Source organism: Panthera tigris, chromosome B2 (assembly GCF_018350195.1).
Source record: "Panthera tigris isolate Pti1 chromosome B2, P.tigris_Pti1_mat1.1, whole genome shotgun sequence".
NCBI lineage: Eukaryota > Metazoa > Chordata > Mammalia > Carnivora > Felidae > Panthera > Panthera tigris.
This window is the reverse complement of record NC_056664.1, coordinates 5057975-5072998: the sequence shown is the minus strand read 5'-3', so window position 1 is coordinate 5072998 and position 15024 is coordinate 5057975. Positions and strand designations below refer to the sequence as shown.

The following is a 15024-nucleotide window of genomic DNA, read 5'->3' as shown; positions in this document are numbered from 1 at the left end:
CTCGAACACCCTCTTCAAACTTGTGACCTTTGCCATGTCACCTCTCCCTTCCCCAACCTTGTGCAATTATGATCGCCTTCCCTGTCTTTCCTTCACCAGAATATGAGCCCTGTGAGGGCAGAGATTTTTTTTTTTGTTTTCTCTTCACCGCTGTATCTGCAGTGTCAAGAACAGTCCCCAGGGGGCGCCTGGGTGGCTCAGTCGGTTAAATGGCTGACTTCGGCTCAGGTCATGGTCTCACCATTCATGGGTTTGAGCCCCGCGTTGGGCTCTGTGCTGACAGCTCAGAGCCTGGACCCTGATTCAAATTCTGTGTCTCCCTCTCTCTCTACCCCTCCCCGACTCGTGCTCTGTCTCTCTCTCTTGCTCAAAAATAAATAAACATTAAAAAAATTAAAAAAAAAAAGAACAGTCCCCAGTATATACCTTATTCATAGTAAGTATGCAAGTAAACAAACACACAAAACTTGTTGAATAAATGAGAAGTTAGAGATCAGGTTTGTAGCAAACAATTCGTTTCTCACACAAAGCATACTTAGAATTTCTCAAAATCAAGAGAATATTAATAAGAGATATTATCTCCAGGAAAATTTCAGGGATAAAAATATTTCTCTTTCTATTTGACTAATTTTCTTTTCGAATACAGTAAGAAGGGCTGGTGTTTTCTGCCGAGTTGGGGTTTACGGTTTTCCTTTACCATCTTGAAAAGTTAAGGAAGACAATTCAGTTAAACAGTATAGCAATAAACCTTCCTTGTAGGAGAAAATTTTTCCTGCTGACTCAAAGGAATCACTGGTATTTAATAGCATCAGTGGGTGAATACTCTCCCAGCTGAATGCTGGGGGCTCCTCTGTGATGACACGGGTGGGGTGTGGGCTGGGAACACACAAATGAAGGCTCTTAGCATCCTCAAGGGGCTCGTGGTCTCTGCTCACAGATACCACAATTCTGAAACACAGCTCTTTTCCTCCAATTAGCTTTACAACACATTGAGAAGTAAACATTATTATCTTCATTTACAAGTGAAGGAATTTCAAGATGAGAAATTCAAGTTGCGAAATGAGGCGCCCTGTGCTGTAGAAACGCCAGGTTAAGAACGGCATGTGAAAAACAGAGCAGACTCTGTGCATAAGAGTAACAATTCAAAAATAATTTTTATTTTAACTTACATGATCGAAAGAGTGATGGATACAAATGCCACGAGACTAAAGGCACCCCCTCTGAGTGAAAATAAAATGCAGAAATGAATACAAAAGTACGTAATTACTCATGCAATATTCAAAAAATTAGAAAACGAAAACAAAACTAACAAAAAACTCTGTAACATTTGTGATTTGACTTTCTACAAAAAGAATCAACCATCTAACAGAGACTATAGGCTACAGACTATACATGCTAAACTACAGACTGTACAATGTACCTTTAAAATGAAGGATATATGCATATATATAATATTTATAAATATACAAATATATATACACATTATAACTTCACAGTTGAAAGAACTATTCGCCAGGAAGTCTGGCAAACAATTCTTACTTTAAAATGGATTAAGAGTTGTTCTTAAAGGTCTTGCTAAAATGTAAATATTTAAAACGACACCTAAATATTTGATACGAACACATCCAGAATACAGTTGATATTCCACGGTTTAAATCACACTCACACATTTTATTTTGATATCTTGGCATATCCCACCGTGTATACTCTTAAGAGGAAGGAAAGTTAGTTAGTACGAGCTATCTAGTGGTCTTGTACTTTATTTAGTGGAATTGCTCCCCTGATACAGAAACAGTGAGGGGAGCTGTTGTTTTAACTATTTGGCCAAGAGCTCCCACCCAGTGACGAGTGATTTCTCTGGGGCAGTAACTGTCCCTCGTGCCTCGTCCCTCGGGACATTCTTCCTCCTAATCTCATGGTAATTCCTGTAGAAGCAAGGACCACTTGTGAATCTCCTTCTGCTCCCGCCCCATTAAGATTCCTCCAAGTGCCCAGTTCTACGACCCCAAAGAGCATCACAGCTTTCTGATTCCATGAGTTTTTGTTTTGATTTGTCTTAGCAGCAAAATACCTCTGTTGTAAAAGTATCATCAAAAAAAAAAAATGGCTCGTGTTCAAAAAAGCTTCAACTTCGAATGTCTTTTTTTAAGGAGTACGGGTATCATCTTAGACATCAACCTGTCTTTTATCCATCACAGAAACATGCTTTGGGAACGGTCAGGATGGAGAAAAGAAACAAAAGAAGTAATGGAGGCTTGGAAAAAAAATGAAGTTAAAAAAAAATTTAAACTCTTACAATGTGTCATTTTACCGAGTTCTGCGGGCAAACTGTTATTCGAAGAAATTCTTTTTTGTGCTTTGCATTTAAGGTAAAATTAGGTAGCTGGTGGGGCCCCTCAACCCTCAGGACACGACGGGGAGACACCGCAAGGCGTGCGACAGTCATCAAAGTATCATGTGACGATTTTAGGCTTAGAGAAGAACTTCCAAAAAAGTACAAAGATGGCTGTTTTAAAATTCCATACATATGAGATAAGATGGATTCTTTTACCAAGTATCGTCAGACGCAATCGACACCGTCATCTACGGAGTCATATTGGCCCTATTCTATCGGCCAAAGGAAAAGTAGATAGGTACTATGACGCTCGACTTTGACTTCTATCTATGACGTGTTAAATTTCCAGACAACCTCAGCAGAACTCTTCAAGGTTTAAACACACCCGCTAAATCCCAGCACCATCTTGATGAACAGGGCCATTTATTAAGATGGCTGTTGGGCAGAGCTCATTAAAAGGCCGTGGCAACTTCAGCCCCATGACGCCCTCCAGCGTTAACACGGTCTCGAGGAAATTTGTCCAGCTGTTCGTACGCCAGCCGCCCATCTTCTCCTGCGCGCAGAACATCAAAAATAAACACCAGTTTAACCTTCTTATTCATCACTCAGGATAACGAATTGAAACCAGTTGTTTGGGAATGGATTGCTATATTTGCTAATGTTAACTTTAGTAAGGAAAGTCATCTTCTGTAATTCTTAATTATGTGGTTTCCTAGGTACTGTTTAGAAGAGCCAAGAACTTTTTTTTTTATACTCAAAAAAAAAAAAAAAAAATTCCAGGGGCGCCTGGGTGGCTCAGTGGGTCGGGCGTCCCACTTCGGCTCAGGTCATGATCTCACAGTTTGTGGGTTCGAGCCCCGCGTCGGGCTCTGTGCTGACAGCTCGGAGCCTGGAGCCTGCTTCAGATTCTGTGTCTCCCTCTCTCTGCCCCTTCCCCGCTCGTGCTCTGTCTCTCAAAAATAAATAAAGATTAAAGAAAAGAATTCCAGTGTAGTGAACATACAGTGTTGTATGTTTTGGTTTCGGATGTACAATACAATGATCCAACAATTCTATACATTACCCAGTGCTCATCAAGATAAGTGTACTCTTAATCTCCCTCACCTATTTCACCCATCCACCATCCACCTCCCCTCTGGTAACCATCAGTGTGTTCTCTGTAGTTAAGAGTCGGCTTTTTGGTTTGTCTCTTTTTTCCTTTGTAGAACAACCAAGTACTTTTGAGTTAATGCCAGAGACTAAAATAACGTCAGGGTGTGGAACAGTTGAACTCCTAGGGGCATTTAATGGCAATGATTTCACACATAGATTTCTTCCTGAGAAACCATATGGATTATAAGTGTGTTAGAGATTTCAGAATGGCTGGTCCTTGACTTCAAGGCATTGAACTTTGATATAGCTTTTACTTTTTTACATTATACATTGACATATCTAAAGGGTCTTTTATAAAAGTCAAATTTAGCTAGACTTTAGCTAAAAAAACTCTAGCTAAAAAAAATTACCCTTGGCCTTGGACACATGTGGTGATGCCATCTACCAGCTAGTAACTAGGTCACGTCTGCCGGTAGAACCATCTCGAACAGCCAACAGGTATTTGCAAGTTATCTGAACATTCCATTCTATTTTTTCCTATTTAAAACAATGATTAGGAAATGGGGAAAACAATCACAGAGAAGTAGTGATAAGAAGCAGGTTTTCACGTATTTAATACAAGAGAGACAAAGCTGGGAATAATGAGTTGTGGTCAATCAGAAGTTCATTAAGAGGGACACCTCGTGGCTCAGTCGGTTAAGCTTCCCACTTGGGCTCAGGTCATGATCTCATAGTTCATGGGTTCGAGCCCTGTGTCGGGCTCTGTGCTGACAGCTCAGAGCCTGGAGCCTGCTTTAGATTCTGTGTCTCCCTCTCTCTGCCCCTCCCCAGCTCACATTCTGTCTCTCTCTCAAAAATAATAAACATTAAAAATAAAAAAGAAGTTCATTAACAAAAAAAGTAAAAAAAGATTCATGAAACGCTAGAAATACATTGATGTGAGTTTTTGAAAAGCAGTGTAATGGTGGATTTTATAATATATCGTAGTCTCTGGAAACAGAAGCCTCTCGATCAACTAAAGTTTGTGTTTTAGAGGGGTATATTTAATTTTTTCGGTAATACATCACATACCAAAGGAAGGAGTCACCTGCACTTATAAGAACTTAGCGAACTCCTCTAGACAAAGGCCACCAAATTTTAGAGATTTCTGCAGATTGTTTTGTCATGCCTTGTTGACTTTTCTGAGGCAAATGCTATTTTTTCCCCTAATTCAGTAATTTTTACTTTTTTATTGCTTTGGAGTGGAATCCTTTTTTGAGACAAAATATTTGCACAAAACCCTGACATATAAAACATTAAACACAGCACCTTTCCAGGTGATGACAGCGGGGCGGGGAGGCGGGGGTAGAGAGAGACAGAGTTAGGCACATTCATACCATGGCACACAGCCTGAATGGCTTGGGTAACTAACGCTATTTAGAACCCAGTGAATACCCGGCCCGTTCCTAGCGTGTGCATGGCTGTATCCCAGTTTAGAGGTGTGCAGTCCTTCCCCAGAGGCCCGCAGAGTGTAGGTGGGTCAGGATTCCATCGCGGTGCCCTACCGGGTCTGGGTGCCCATAAGTGAGTTATGCCTCAATGGGCCCTTCTGCAAAATGGGACTAACTGCCCTTCTCCCTCGTGGAGTCCTTCGGAAGATTAAATGCGCTAACTCATGCAGGTCCCTCAAAACAGTGCCCGGCACAGAGCGAATCCTCTACGGGTGTAACCCCACATCACTGCAGAGACACAACCAGAGCTGGGATGCCGGGGCCTCTTACTCTAACGTTGTTTTCCGTGGGCGTTGATCTGCGTTGGCCCCTCCTCTGGTCTGTCAACAGCCCTGGGAAGCAGGCAGGTGTTGGAGGAGAAAGGGCCTGAGCTTTGGCACATGGGGCAGTGTGCTTTCAACCGGTCTGAGGCCCAGCCGGACGGCTAGGTGGCCACAGCTACGCAGACAGCAGTGGGCAGCGGCCTCAGGTGGCGATTTACATGTGAACAGTAATGACTCAAAATTAAATACAGTTAACCTTCAGTTCCTCACTTACAGAAGCCACTAATTCCACAGCAGCTGTCTAGGACAAAGAGACCGGCCCCCAAATCACAGGGGGACCTACCAGACACAATTACCAACTCGGTCATCTGGGTGAGTTAAAAACACACCAGTGTTTGTGTATTAAGGTCAAAGGAGATTCATAACATCGGGTTCAAGCATCGGTTACATCTTAGAATCACCTGGGGGGCTTTGAACCGTCCCAGCACCCAGGCACACCCCAGCCCACTGAAATCAGAACCTTCGGGAGTAGAACCCCGGGCATGAGTGTATTTGAGAGCCTCCTTAGTGATTCCAAAGTGCCAACTAGTGTTGGGAACGTGAGCTGGTGGTATGAGGGGGGCATGGGGACCGGGGGAGCCCCGCAGGTGAAGCAGGTGTGACCCTCGCTCCTGGAGATGCTGTTTGTGCCGCTGAAGTGACTCCTGGGGCACATCTGGCGGGGACAGGCTTCTCTGGGTCACACTGGATAAGGAAGTGTCGCTGAGCTGTGCAAACACTTGGCTTGCCTTCAGTGTTAGCCCAGAACACTATGGGATAAAAGAGGTTCAAACTAATAATACCCTGGGCATGTGTTTAGGGAATTAAAGTTGTATGCCTAAAGCAGCCATAAGGAATCACTGTTTTTTAAAAAAATTTTTTTTATGTTTTTAATTTTATTTTTGAGAGAGAGAAAAGGGGAGGGGAGGGGCAGAGAGAGAGAGGGAGACACAGAATCTGAAGCAGGCTCCAGGCCCTGAGCTGTCAGCACTGAGCCTGATGTGGGGCTCAAACCCACGAACCGCGAGATCATGACCTGAGCCAAAGTCGGAGGCTCAGCCAGCTGAGCCACCCAGGTGCCCCCTCACCCAAATTTGTTTTAAAATTTTTTTAACGTTTATTATTGAGAGACAGAGACAGAGCATGAGCAAGGGAGGGGCAGAGAGAGGAGGAGACACAGAACTCGAAGCAGGCTCCAGGCTCTGAGCTGTCAGCACAGAGCCCCACGTGGGGCTCGAACTCAAGAACCTGAGATCATGACCTGAGCTGAAGGGGGGATGCTTAACTGACTGAGCCACCCGGGTGACTCAAGGAATAACTGTTTTATCCTTCAAACAAACATGTGCTGGCTTGGATTTCTGTGGATCAAATGATGTATTCGTTAGCAGAAGGAAGTGTCATTAAACCAGTAACTGTAAGAAAGAACACCTACAACAACGAATGTGATTTGCACGGTGATTATAAATGCCACGAGGTTCTGCCTTACGTTATTATGCGACTATAGCCAAACCAGGGTGGCTTCTTTCCAACTAGTATTATTAGCCGGATTATATTTGAGGACTTTTAGAAGCATAGTTTTTGCACATTAAGAGCGGTTGCAGTAGTAAAATAACAACTGTCTCTATCTTTTATGCAGGTTAGAACAGCCTCTCTCTGCCCCCTGCACTCCCCCGAAAGAACAAAGGCGTGAAACCTGGTAGGCAGGTGCCTTTACAAGGTGAAGTGGGGAGGGGGGTTTATCTGGCTATTCCAGCATTCAAGAACCACACTTCTTTGCTCCGGTGTCAGGACTCAGCTGGGCACAGGTCAGCGGGGCAACCAGAGGCTAACGTGCGAGGCAGGGTGAGGAGGGGACTAGTGTGCCCGCCGTGCCTGCCGCCTCAGCCAACCGCGGCCCCCGGAGTCCCAGCCCAAGCTCGCCAGCCCCCCTGGATCCCTGACTACTGCCTCTGCTTTAGGTTCGAGTCTACGTCCTGGCCTCCAAACAGCGCAGGCTGATCGGCCTGGCGGGGCTCCCGAGAGCGGCCCTCCCCCAGCTCCAGGCGGTGAGAACCGGGCATTGGACGGAGATGGGAAGCCACCAGTTCCTCACAGTGTGTGTGTGTGATTGTGACCTACCTTGTGTGTGTGTAACGTGCCCTGTGCAAGTGCGCGATGTACCTTGTGTGAGTGTGACCTCCCCTGTGTGTGACGTATGCCATGTGAGCACGCGTGTGACGTCCCCTGTGCGAGTGTGATGTCCCATGTGTGTGACGTCCCATGTGTGAGCATGAGTGTGAGCAGGGCCCCCGGGGGGGAAGGTGCTCCCACGGCCCCCACGAACCGTCTGGGCCCAGCTCCCTTGGAGAGCACCAGAAGGAAACAAGGTGTAAGCGAAACTCACCGAGAGACAAGAGGGTCTCCGAGGCCACGTTTCTGATTTCCTCGGTGTCGCACTGACACAAAGTCACCAGCATCTTAATGCTTTCGGTGGCCTGCGAGGAGAGAGCCGTTAGTGCTGCGACACCCACGGCGGGGCCACAGGGGCAGTACTGTCTTGCCCAGGGTTCCCTGGGCCCGCTGAGCGTCCGGCTCCTTAGGGGCTCTTTTAAAGGAACACATTCCGCGCCGTCCCTCCAAGATGCACCGGATTCGTCTCCCGGGATGGCGCCTGGGCCGCGCACCCGCAGGAGCTCCAACAACGCGCGTTTGGAAGCGGAGTGGCCAGCCTGTCCTTCCAGAACAGGATCCCCTTCCCCGAGCTCTTTCCCACGCGCCTCACTGGTTCCAACCCAGTGCTCAGCTAAGGACTCTGTGTTTGGCTTGTGTGCCCAATGGGAGGACAGCCAGAGCAGGTGGTCGGAACCCTCGTGTCTGTCCATCCCACACGTATCAGCGCCCCAGGGACCGGGCAGTCGGCCAGGCAGCGAGCGGGGCTCGGTCCTGACCCCCCAGGGTTTCCGGTCCGGCGGAAAGACAGACGGTGGGACAATGACAGGCCGGGACACGGTGCTCGGGCAGAACAGAGCTGGGAAACGTCATCTGGTCTGACCTGGAGAGTCTTCACAGAGGAAGCGGTGTCTTCGGGCAATTAGCCACATTCAGGCAAGTGGTAGGTGTGTGTGTGTGTGTGTGTGTGTGTGTGTGTGTGTACGTGCGTGCACGTGTGCATGTGTTGGGCGGTGTGGGGCAGGAAATACATTCCAGGCGAGGGGAGCACCTCCTACCAGGACCCCAATCAAGGAGGGGCCTTACGAGCCACATTAAGTGCTTTGAACTTCATCCTTAGCATCGTGGAGAGCCACATAAGAGCTTTAGAAGCAGGATTTGTGGGGTGTTTTGTTTTGCTTTTATTTATTGATTTTGAGAGAGCTAGAGAGCGAGCAGGGGAGGGGCAGAGAGAGAGAGAGCGAGAATCCCAAGCGGGCTCCGCGCCATCAGCGCGGAGCCCGACGTGGGGCTTGAACTCACGAACCGTGAGATCACGACCGGAGCTGAGATCACGAGTCTCACCCTTGACCCACGGAGCTACCCGGGGCCCGGGACTCGTGCTGTAGTGAGAGCAGCCTCGCCGCCGCAGAAAGCGCACACGGAAGGCGGCTCCAATCGGGGTGGGCAGAGCGGGCTGCCGGGCGGGGGGTCCGCGGGGCGGCGCCGTCGGGGGTGAGGATGAGGTGGGGGAGGGGCACGGACGAGCTGCACCCCCCACTGAGGTGGGCGAGCTGGGTGCCGGTCGGAGGTGACTTCCCAGCAGGGACGCCCCGCAGCCAGCGGAGCACGTGCCAGCGAGGGAAGAGCCGGCCTGGAAACCGGGGCGGGGGGCGTCATTGGCCCGGGGAAGATGACAGACACCCCCGGGAGAGGACGCGTGCAGGCAGAGGAGGGCCTAGGACCGCGTTTCCACGGACACCACGGCGTGGGGCACGCCTGCGGCCAGACCCAGATGCTTCCGCTGAGGTTCTGACGAGCTGAGGGACCAGATTGCGAGATGGCGATTCTCCTTCTGGAAGGAAGCCAGGCGCAGAGAGCCCTGGTGCCGGTGACAGAGGGGTCAGTGGCAGTGAGCAGCACGGGCAGACCACAGGCTCTTAGCCCAGAGAAACAGATGAGGGGCCCGAACTTCGAGGGCCTCTTGGTTTGAGGATCTCGATCTCTCATTTGGGTCCAGTTTGGTAACAGAAAAATGTGGCTCTCTGCTTGCTAGCATTAACTAAGTACTACTAATAATAGTAACGATAAAAATAAAATAATGATAATAATGATAATGATGATGATGATGTTTTCCCTGACAGGTTAGCTAGAGTTGATTGGTTTGGGTGGATGAAACCCCCGTGTCCACACTGTTTTTCACACCGTGCTGCCCAGAGCCCCTTTCAGGAGCTGGGAGGCTGGGGATGGTTTAAAAAGAGGTGTTTTGTCCAGCACAAAGGATCGTATTTTCTGGAAGAAAAGAGAACAGTGGAGGAATCGGGGCTCTCAGACTTGAGATCTGCTGGAGTTAAAACTGTTGCTTTTACTGTCACGTTCACACTGTGCAAATCCACAGAAGCGGACACAGTTCACTGTACCCTGGTGACTTTGTTTCCATTAGCTCTGTGTCACAGCCATCGTCTCTGAGATGTCACGGGCACCAGGAGGCCACTCAAATAAACAGCAGTCACTGTGGGCTCTCTTGGCCACATAAGGTATTTTTCAGCACGTGACAAGGAAGGCTATATTTCCCAGAGCTGTTTTTCTGCACAGGTCATGAGACTTCTTTTGAGAGTATTAACCCCTCTCTTCATGCCCATCCGGCTACAGGTCCCGCCCCTTGTCCCATGCGGCCATCCAAGATTTTAGCAAGTTTGAAGGTGTGACTTTATCTTTTTCTGAAAAGTGACTAGTCTTATTTTTGATGATTTAAGGTAGGTTGAACATTAAATCTTTCCTACTGAAAGGCAAACTTTCTTTTCTTTCTTTCTTTCTTTCTTTCTTTCTTTCTTTCTTTCTTTCTCTCTCCTTCCTTCCTTCCTTCCTTCCTTCCTTCCTTCCTTCCTTCCTTTTAATTTCCTTAAGTAATCTCTACGGTCAACCTGGGACTCAAACTCATGACTCCAAGTTGCACACCCCTCTGACTGAGCCAGCTGGGCACCCTGAAAGGCAAAGTCTCTAATATTGGGAATTCTCAGCCTTTGTTTCATTTACATTTTAGCCCTGTCACTGCTCAGTGACATGTCCCCCTGACACACTTAAAATGGGTGAGCTGCTGGGGTGCCTGGGTGGCTCAGTCAGTTGGATGTCCAACTTCAGCTTGGGTTGTGGTCTTGGGGTTTGTGGGTTCGAGATCCCCATTGGGCTCTCCACTTTTAACAAGGAGCCTGCTTCAGATCCTCTGTGTCTCTCTCTGCCCCTCCCCCATTGCTCTCTGTCTCTCAAAAATGAATAAACATTAAAAAAATTTTTAAAAAAAGGAAGGGTGAGCTGCTTGTTAAAGCAGATAGATCATGAGGAAGCATCTGGGAATTTATCAGCACATTGAATTTCAGTATTTCCTTACAAATTTTATTTGTCCCTGTTCTTTCTTGTACACAAGAAAAATTGGTGAAATCATCCTATCAACTCTTTTTTTGGGGTAAGCTATCCATTTCTGGGCTGCGGGCTGCTGAAACACATAATTATTTCATTTGGAAAATGATCAACCCTAAGGAAACAAAGTCACATTTAGCTACTATTTAAAGAAAAGACCCCCAGGGCGCTTGGGTGGCTCAATCGATTAAGCATCTGACCTTGGCTCAGGTCATGATCTTGTAGTTGGTTCCCTTCGTAGGTTCGAGCCCCGCATCGGGCCCTGTGGTGACAGCTCAGAGCCTGGAACCCGCTTCGGATTCTGTGTCTCCCTTGCTCTCTGCCCCTCCCCCGCTTACTCTCTGTTTCTCTCTCAGAAATAAATAAACATTAAAATAAAGTTTTAAGAAAAGACCCCCAAATGAATACACAGTTCCCACCGTGAAGGAGGTAAGACAGGTGCCCCCAAGTATGGGAAGAAAGCTGTTGGGTGCACTTGGCCTAGACTTGCTCAGAGCTGAACTGCCGGGGCCTCGGAGACTGGATCTTACCTGCAAGCTTTTCAGGGCCAGGCAGGCTGCCTTCTGGAGCTGGGGGTTTGCCTTTGTCAGTGCCTCACAGTAATACAGCAAGGCCTGGAAGAGAGGGAGGGACCTCGTGAGGACATTTTGATGTGTTTGCAGTTTCAGAGGCATCACTTTTACTCCCGGACCTAAACTATAGATAAAACGAGACATTTCATATGACCTTCAGAGCACAAAAAAAAAAAAAAAAAAAAAAAAATCCATAACAATTCATGTTTACTAAAAGAACTGTCTCTGAATTCAATCCATTACTCTATCAGGTCACAGACTCTGTGGACTATGAAGCTGGAAGGTCCAAAGTTATGTTTCCAGCATTCAAGAGCCCCTGAGGTCTAGCGCAAGTGCTAAGATTGCAGAAGGGTCTGTAGGGAAGGAATGTGTCTCCACAGAAGCTGCGAGACGCTAAGTGAATCGCGTGGAAGAAAGCCACCTTCCAAAGTGCCAGGACACGGTGCACGAAAATGATACTCGACCTGGACCGGGAAGGACGGGTTAGATTTCAGCCAAAATTAAGAGTTGGACGCTTAACAGACTGAGCCACCCAGGCGCTGCCCCCCGCCCAATTATCTTTTAAGCTGGCTTAAGACCCAGGCCCTGCGTCACCAACCACTATGTGACCGTTTCTCTACTGTCTTTCTGATTTCCTATGACTTACGTTGACCTAATTATCGTTACGTATGTACACATATGTACGCCTGTGTTTATATCTATTTCTACTCTCTCAACTTGCTCATGCGTGCTTCTGGCATTTTACTTAACTTCCTGTGCCGTAGTCTGTCAATCTGCAAAGTGAGTAGAATCAAAAGCCACTCACAGGCCTTTCTGATTCTTCCACATGGTGACACATGTCAAGGACTGAAATCCGGTCTTAGCATGAAGTAAGGCCTCGATAAATAGAGCTGTAGTGTTACTGTTATTCTTATATACATCTGCGTATTCATGTATTTGTTTATAGGAGATACAACAGTGACTCCATTTCTGTTGAAGCTCCCTAAAAGATGAAGATCTTGTTTTTTTTTTTTTGTTTTTTAATCTTATTTGATTTCTTACAGCATCTAGAATGATACCCTGCGCTGAGTGAGCACCCATCAACTCTGGTGCCACCATCGTGCCTGGATGAAAGAGCTTGAAAGTGTAACCAAACACCTGCTGATGTGTTTGCTCATGGGATGGCACCTAGCACTGTGGTGGTCCCTCCCAGTTGTGATGAGACACAGCCTACTTTCTCAGTGCTGGACAACAGCCCCACCCTTAAATTTTTTTTAATGTTTATTTATTTTTGAGACAGAGAGAGACAGAGCATGAACAGGGGAGGGTCAGAGAGAGGGAGACACAGAATCCGAAACAGGCTCCAGGCTCTGAGCTGTCAGCACAGAGCGTGACGCGGGGCTTGAACCCACAAACCGTGAGATCATGACCTGAGCCAAAGTCGGATGCTCAGCCGACTGAGCCACCGAGGTGCCCCTGTTTTGTTTTTTGAATGTTTATTTATCTATTTATTTTGAGAGAGAGTGTGCCTATATGAGCGGGGGAGGAGGAGAGACAGGGGGAGGGAGAGAGAGAGAGAGAGAGAGAGAGAGAGAATCCTAAGCAGGCTCTGTACCACCAGCACAGAGCCTAACGTGGGGCTCAATCCATGAACCGTGAGATCATGACCTGGGCGCAAGCCAAGAGTCGAACGCTTAACCAGCTGAGCCACCCAGGTGCCCCAGAAACAGGATCTGTAGATGGGACTTCTGGACCACACTGTCCCTGTGAGCATGAAGCCCGTAATTCTGCTGGCTTGAGTGGGAACTGGGCGCTGTTCCCCGGCCTGAGAAAGCATGTGGCACTTCTCTGTGCCTTGCAGAGATATACCATCTCACAGGACACGTAAGCAGCATCTTGCTCACTTGGGTTTGAGCAGTGGCCCAAGAAGAGGTGGCTGCTGTGACATTTGGATCGATAAGAGTTATTTTTTTTAATATTTATTTATGAGAGAGAGAGAGAGAGAGAGAGAGCACAAGCAGGGGAGGGGCAGAGAGAAAGGGAGACACAGAATCCAAAGCAGGCTCCAGGCTCCGAGCTGTCAGCGCAGAGCCTGACGTGGGGCTCAAACCCACAAACCGTGAGATCGTGACCGGAACTGAAGTCGGACGTTTAACCGACTGAGCCACCCAGGTGCCCCACAATTGGTAGGAGTTCTAAGAAGCCAAGAGAAGCTGTGCTGTTAAGCAAGAAGTCCCTGACACTGAACAGGACAGCGAGCATCTCCTCTGGCAAGTCCCAGATGATTGGAGAAACAACATCCCAACACAACGGTACAACTAGAAAGGATGGACATCTTCTACTTGTTTGGGGTGGGGGAGCAAAAAGCATCAAAAGTGAACCAACCTACAACTTTTAGTTTCAGTAGCTACGGGTTTTCAAAGGTTCAAGATTTATAGAAACACCAGCTCTCACCTAGGTATTTTTATATTTGCTTTAGCCCTTCACATGTGAGTACAGAATTAATGTGCCAACGTTTGCTATTTCATACAAGAAAAAATGGAAAGAACTCAAGGTTTGGGCACGGTGGGTCCAACATTTCTAGGTGGTACCTAAGTTTCTAGCTTCTTAACTAGTGTGTCGTCTAAGCCATCTGCAAGGGGACACTCTTTCGTGGAAAACGAATCCAAGGGCATAACAATGAGAGCTGAACTGGAATAAAGAGAGAGCATGTGGCCAGTGGCATGTGCCCTAAAAGTAGAAGGCGCATACAGAAGAGCCAAAGAAGGGCTGTGTTGTAACTGCTGTGGTTGCTACTGTTTTCTGTGTTGTTTTTTAATTTCTGATGTTTATCTATTTATTGTAAAACTGAGAGAGCAAGTGGGGGAGGGGCAGAGAGAGGAGAGAATCCCACACAGGGTCCATGCCGTTAGCACAGAGTCTGATGGGGGGCTCCATCCTATGGACTGTGAGATCATGACCTGAGCCGAAATCAAGAGTTGGATGCCCAACCGACTGAGACACCCAGGTGCCCCAGGCTGCCTTTATCTAAGGAGACGCTAGACCATGGGTCCTTGTCATGACCAAAGGGCACTTGTCACGACCAAAGGGCACCATGATCCCACGCACAGAAGACTGTGTCTGTATAGGCTGCTACCAGCAGCGGTCACACGCCTTTAATTTTCCTCCTCTCTCTTCAGTAGAGTGAGGATGATTGGCCCATAGAACAGCCTGTTGAGCAAATCCCAGTAAAAGACTGGAGCTTTGTAGGAAAGAAGAACATGAAGTCCCTGCTCTTGGGCCCAGATGACCTTAGAATGGAAGGTCTTGTGGAGACACAAACATCCCACCATTCCCCAGCTTAGCTGACACCTCAGAGAAGTTAAGCTCTTCTCAGCTGTCAACATTTGACCTTTCCCAGGACAAGAAGGGGCCAACTTTGATTTTACTGAGCTGATCTGAGGGTGGGCATGAGCTGATTTTTAGAACAACTGTTCAGATTATAAAGGGGACCGAGCCGCTGTCTGTACGGGGCCCCTGCATGCTTGAATTGCCAATGCCTGTTACACCCGGCTGGTACTGAATTAAAGCCACGGAGGGGTCAACCTCCTCTCCCCTGGCAAAAAGGAGTGATGGCTTTTGAAATTAAAAATATTCTTGTTCTTTGACTCAATGGTTTGATGACCGATGCCAAGCCACAAACTGTGTGTGCCTGTATGCTCATCATGATA

The 15024-nt window shown here is 47.6% G+C and overlaps 1 protein-coding gene across 6 annotated transcripts in view; it reads right to left on the bottom strand.

Moving 5' to 3' along the window:
- Positions 1–1129: 1129 nt before the first annotated feature.
- Positions 1130–15024, bottom strand: part of RIPOR2 (RHO family interacting cell polarization regulator 2) — a 231425-nt gene continuing 217530 nt past the window's right edge. For 3 of the 6 annotated variants that reach the window (XM_042985592.1, XM_042985593.1, XM_042985596.1), the window contains exons 20-22: positions 11294–11377; positions 7603–7693; positions 1130–2888 (exon numbers count right to left, since the gene is read on the bottom strand). In XM_042985592.1, coding sequence (XP_042841526.1) covers positions 2788–2888; positions 7603–7693; positions 11294–11377 — 276 coding nt within the window. In that variant the 3' untranslated portion in view covers positions 1130–2787. Of the gene's footprint in view, positions 2889–7602; positions 7694–8673; positions 9229–9445; positions 9639–11293; positions 11378–15024 lie in introns of those variants that run through there. The other 3 variants (XR_006217459.1, XM_042985590.1, XM_042985591.1) reach the window with 3 other exon arrangements.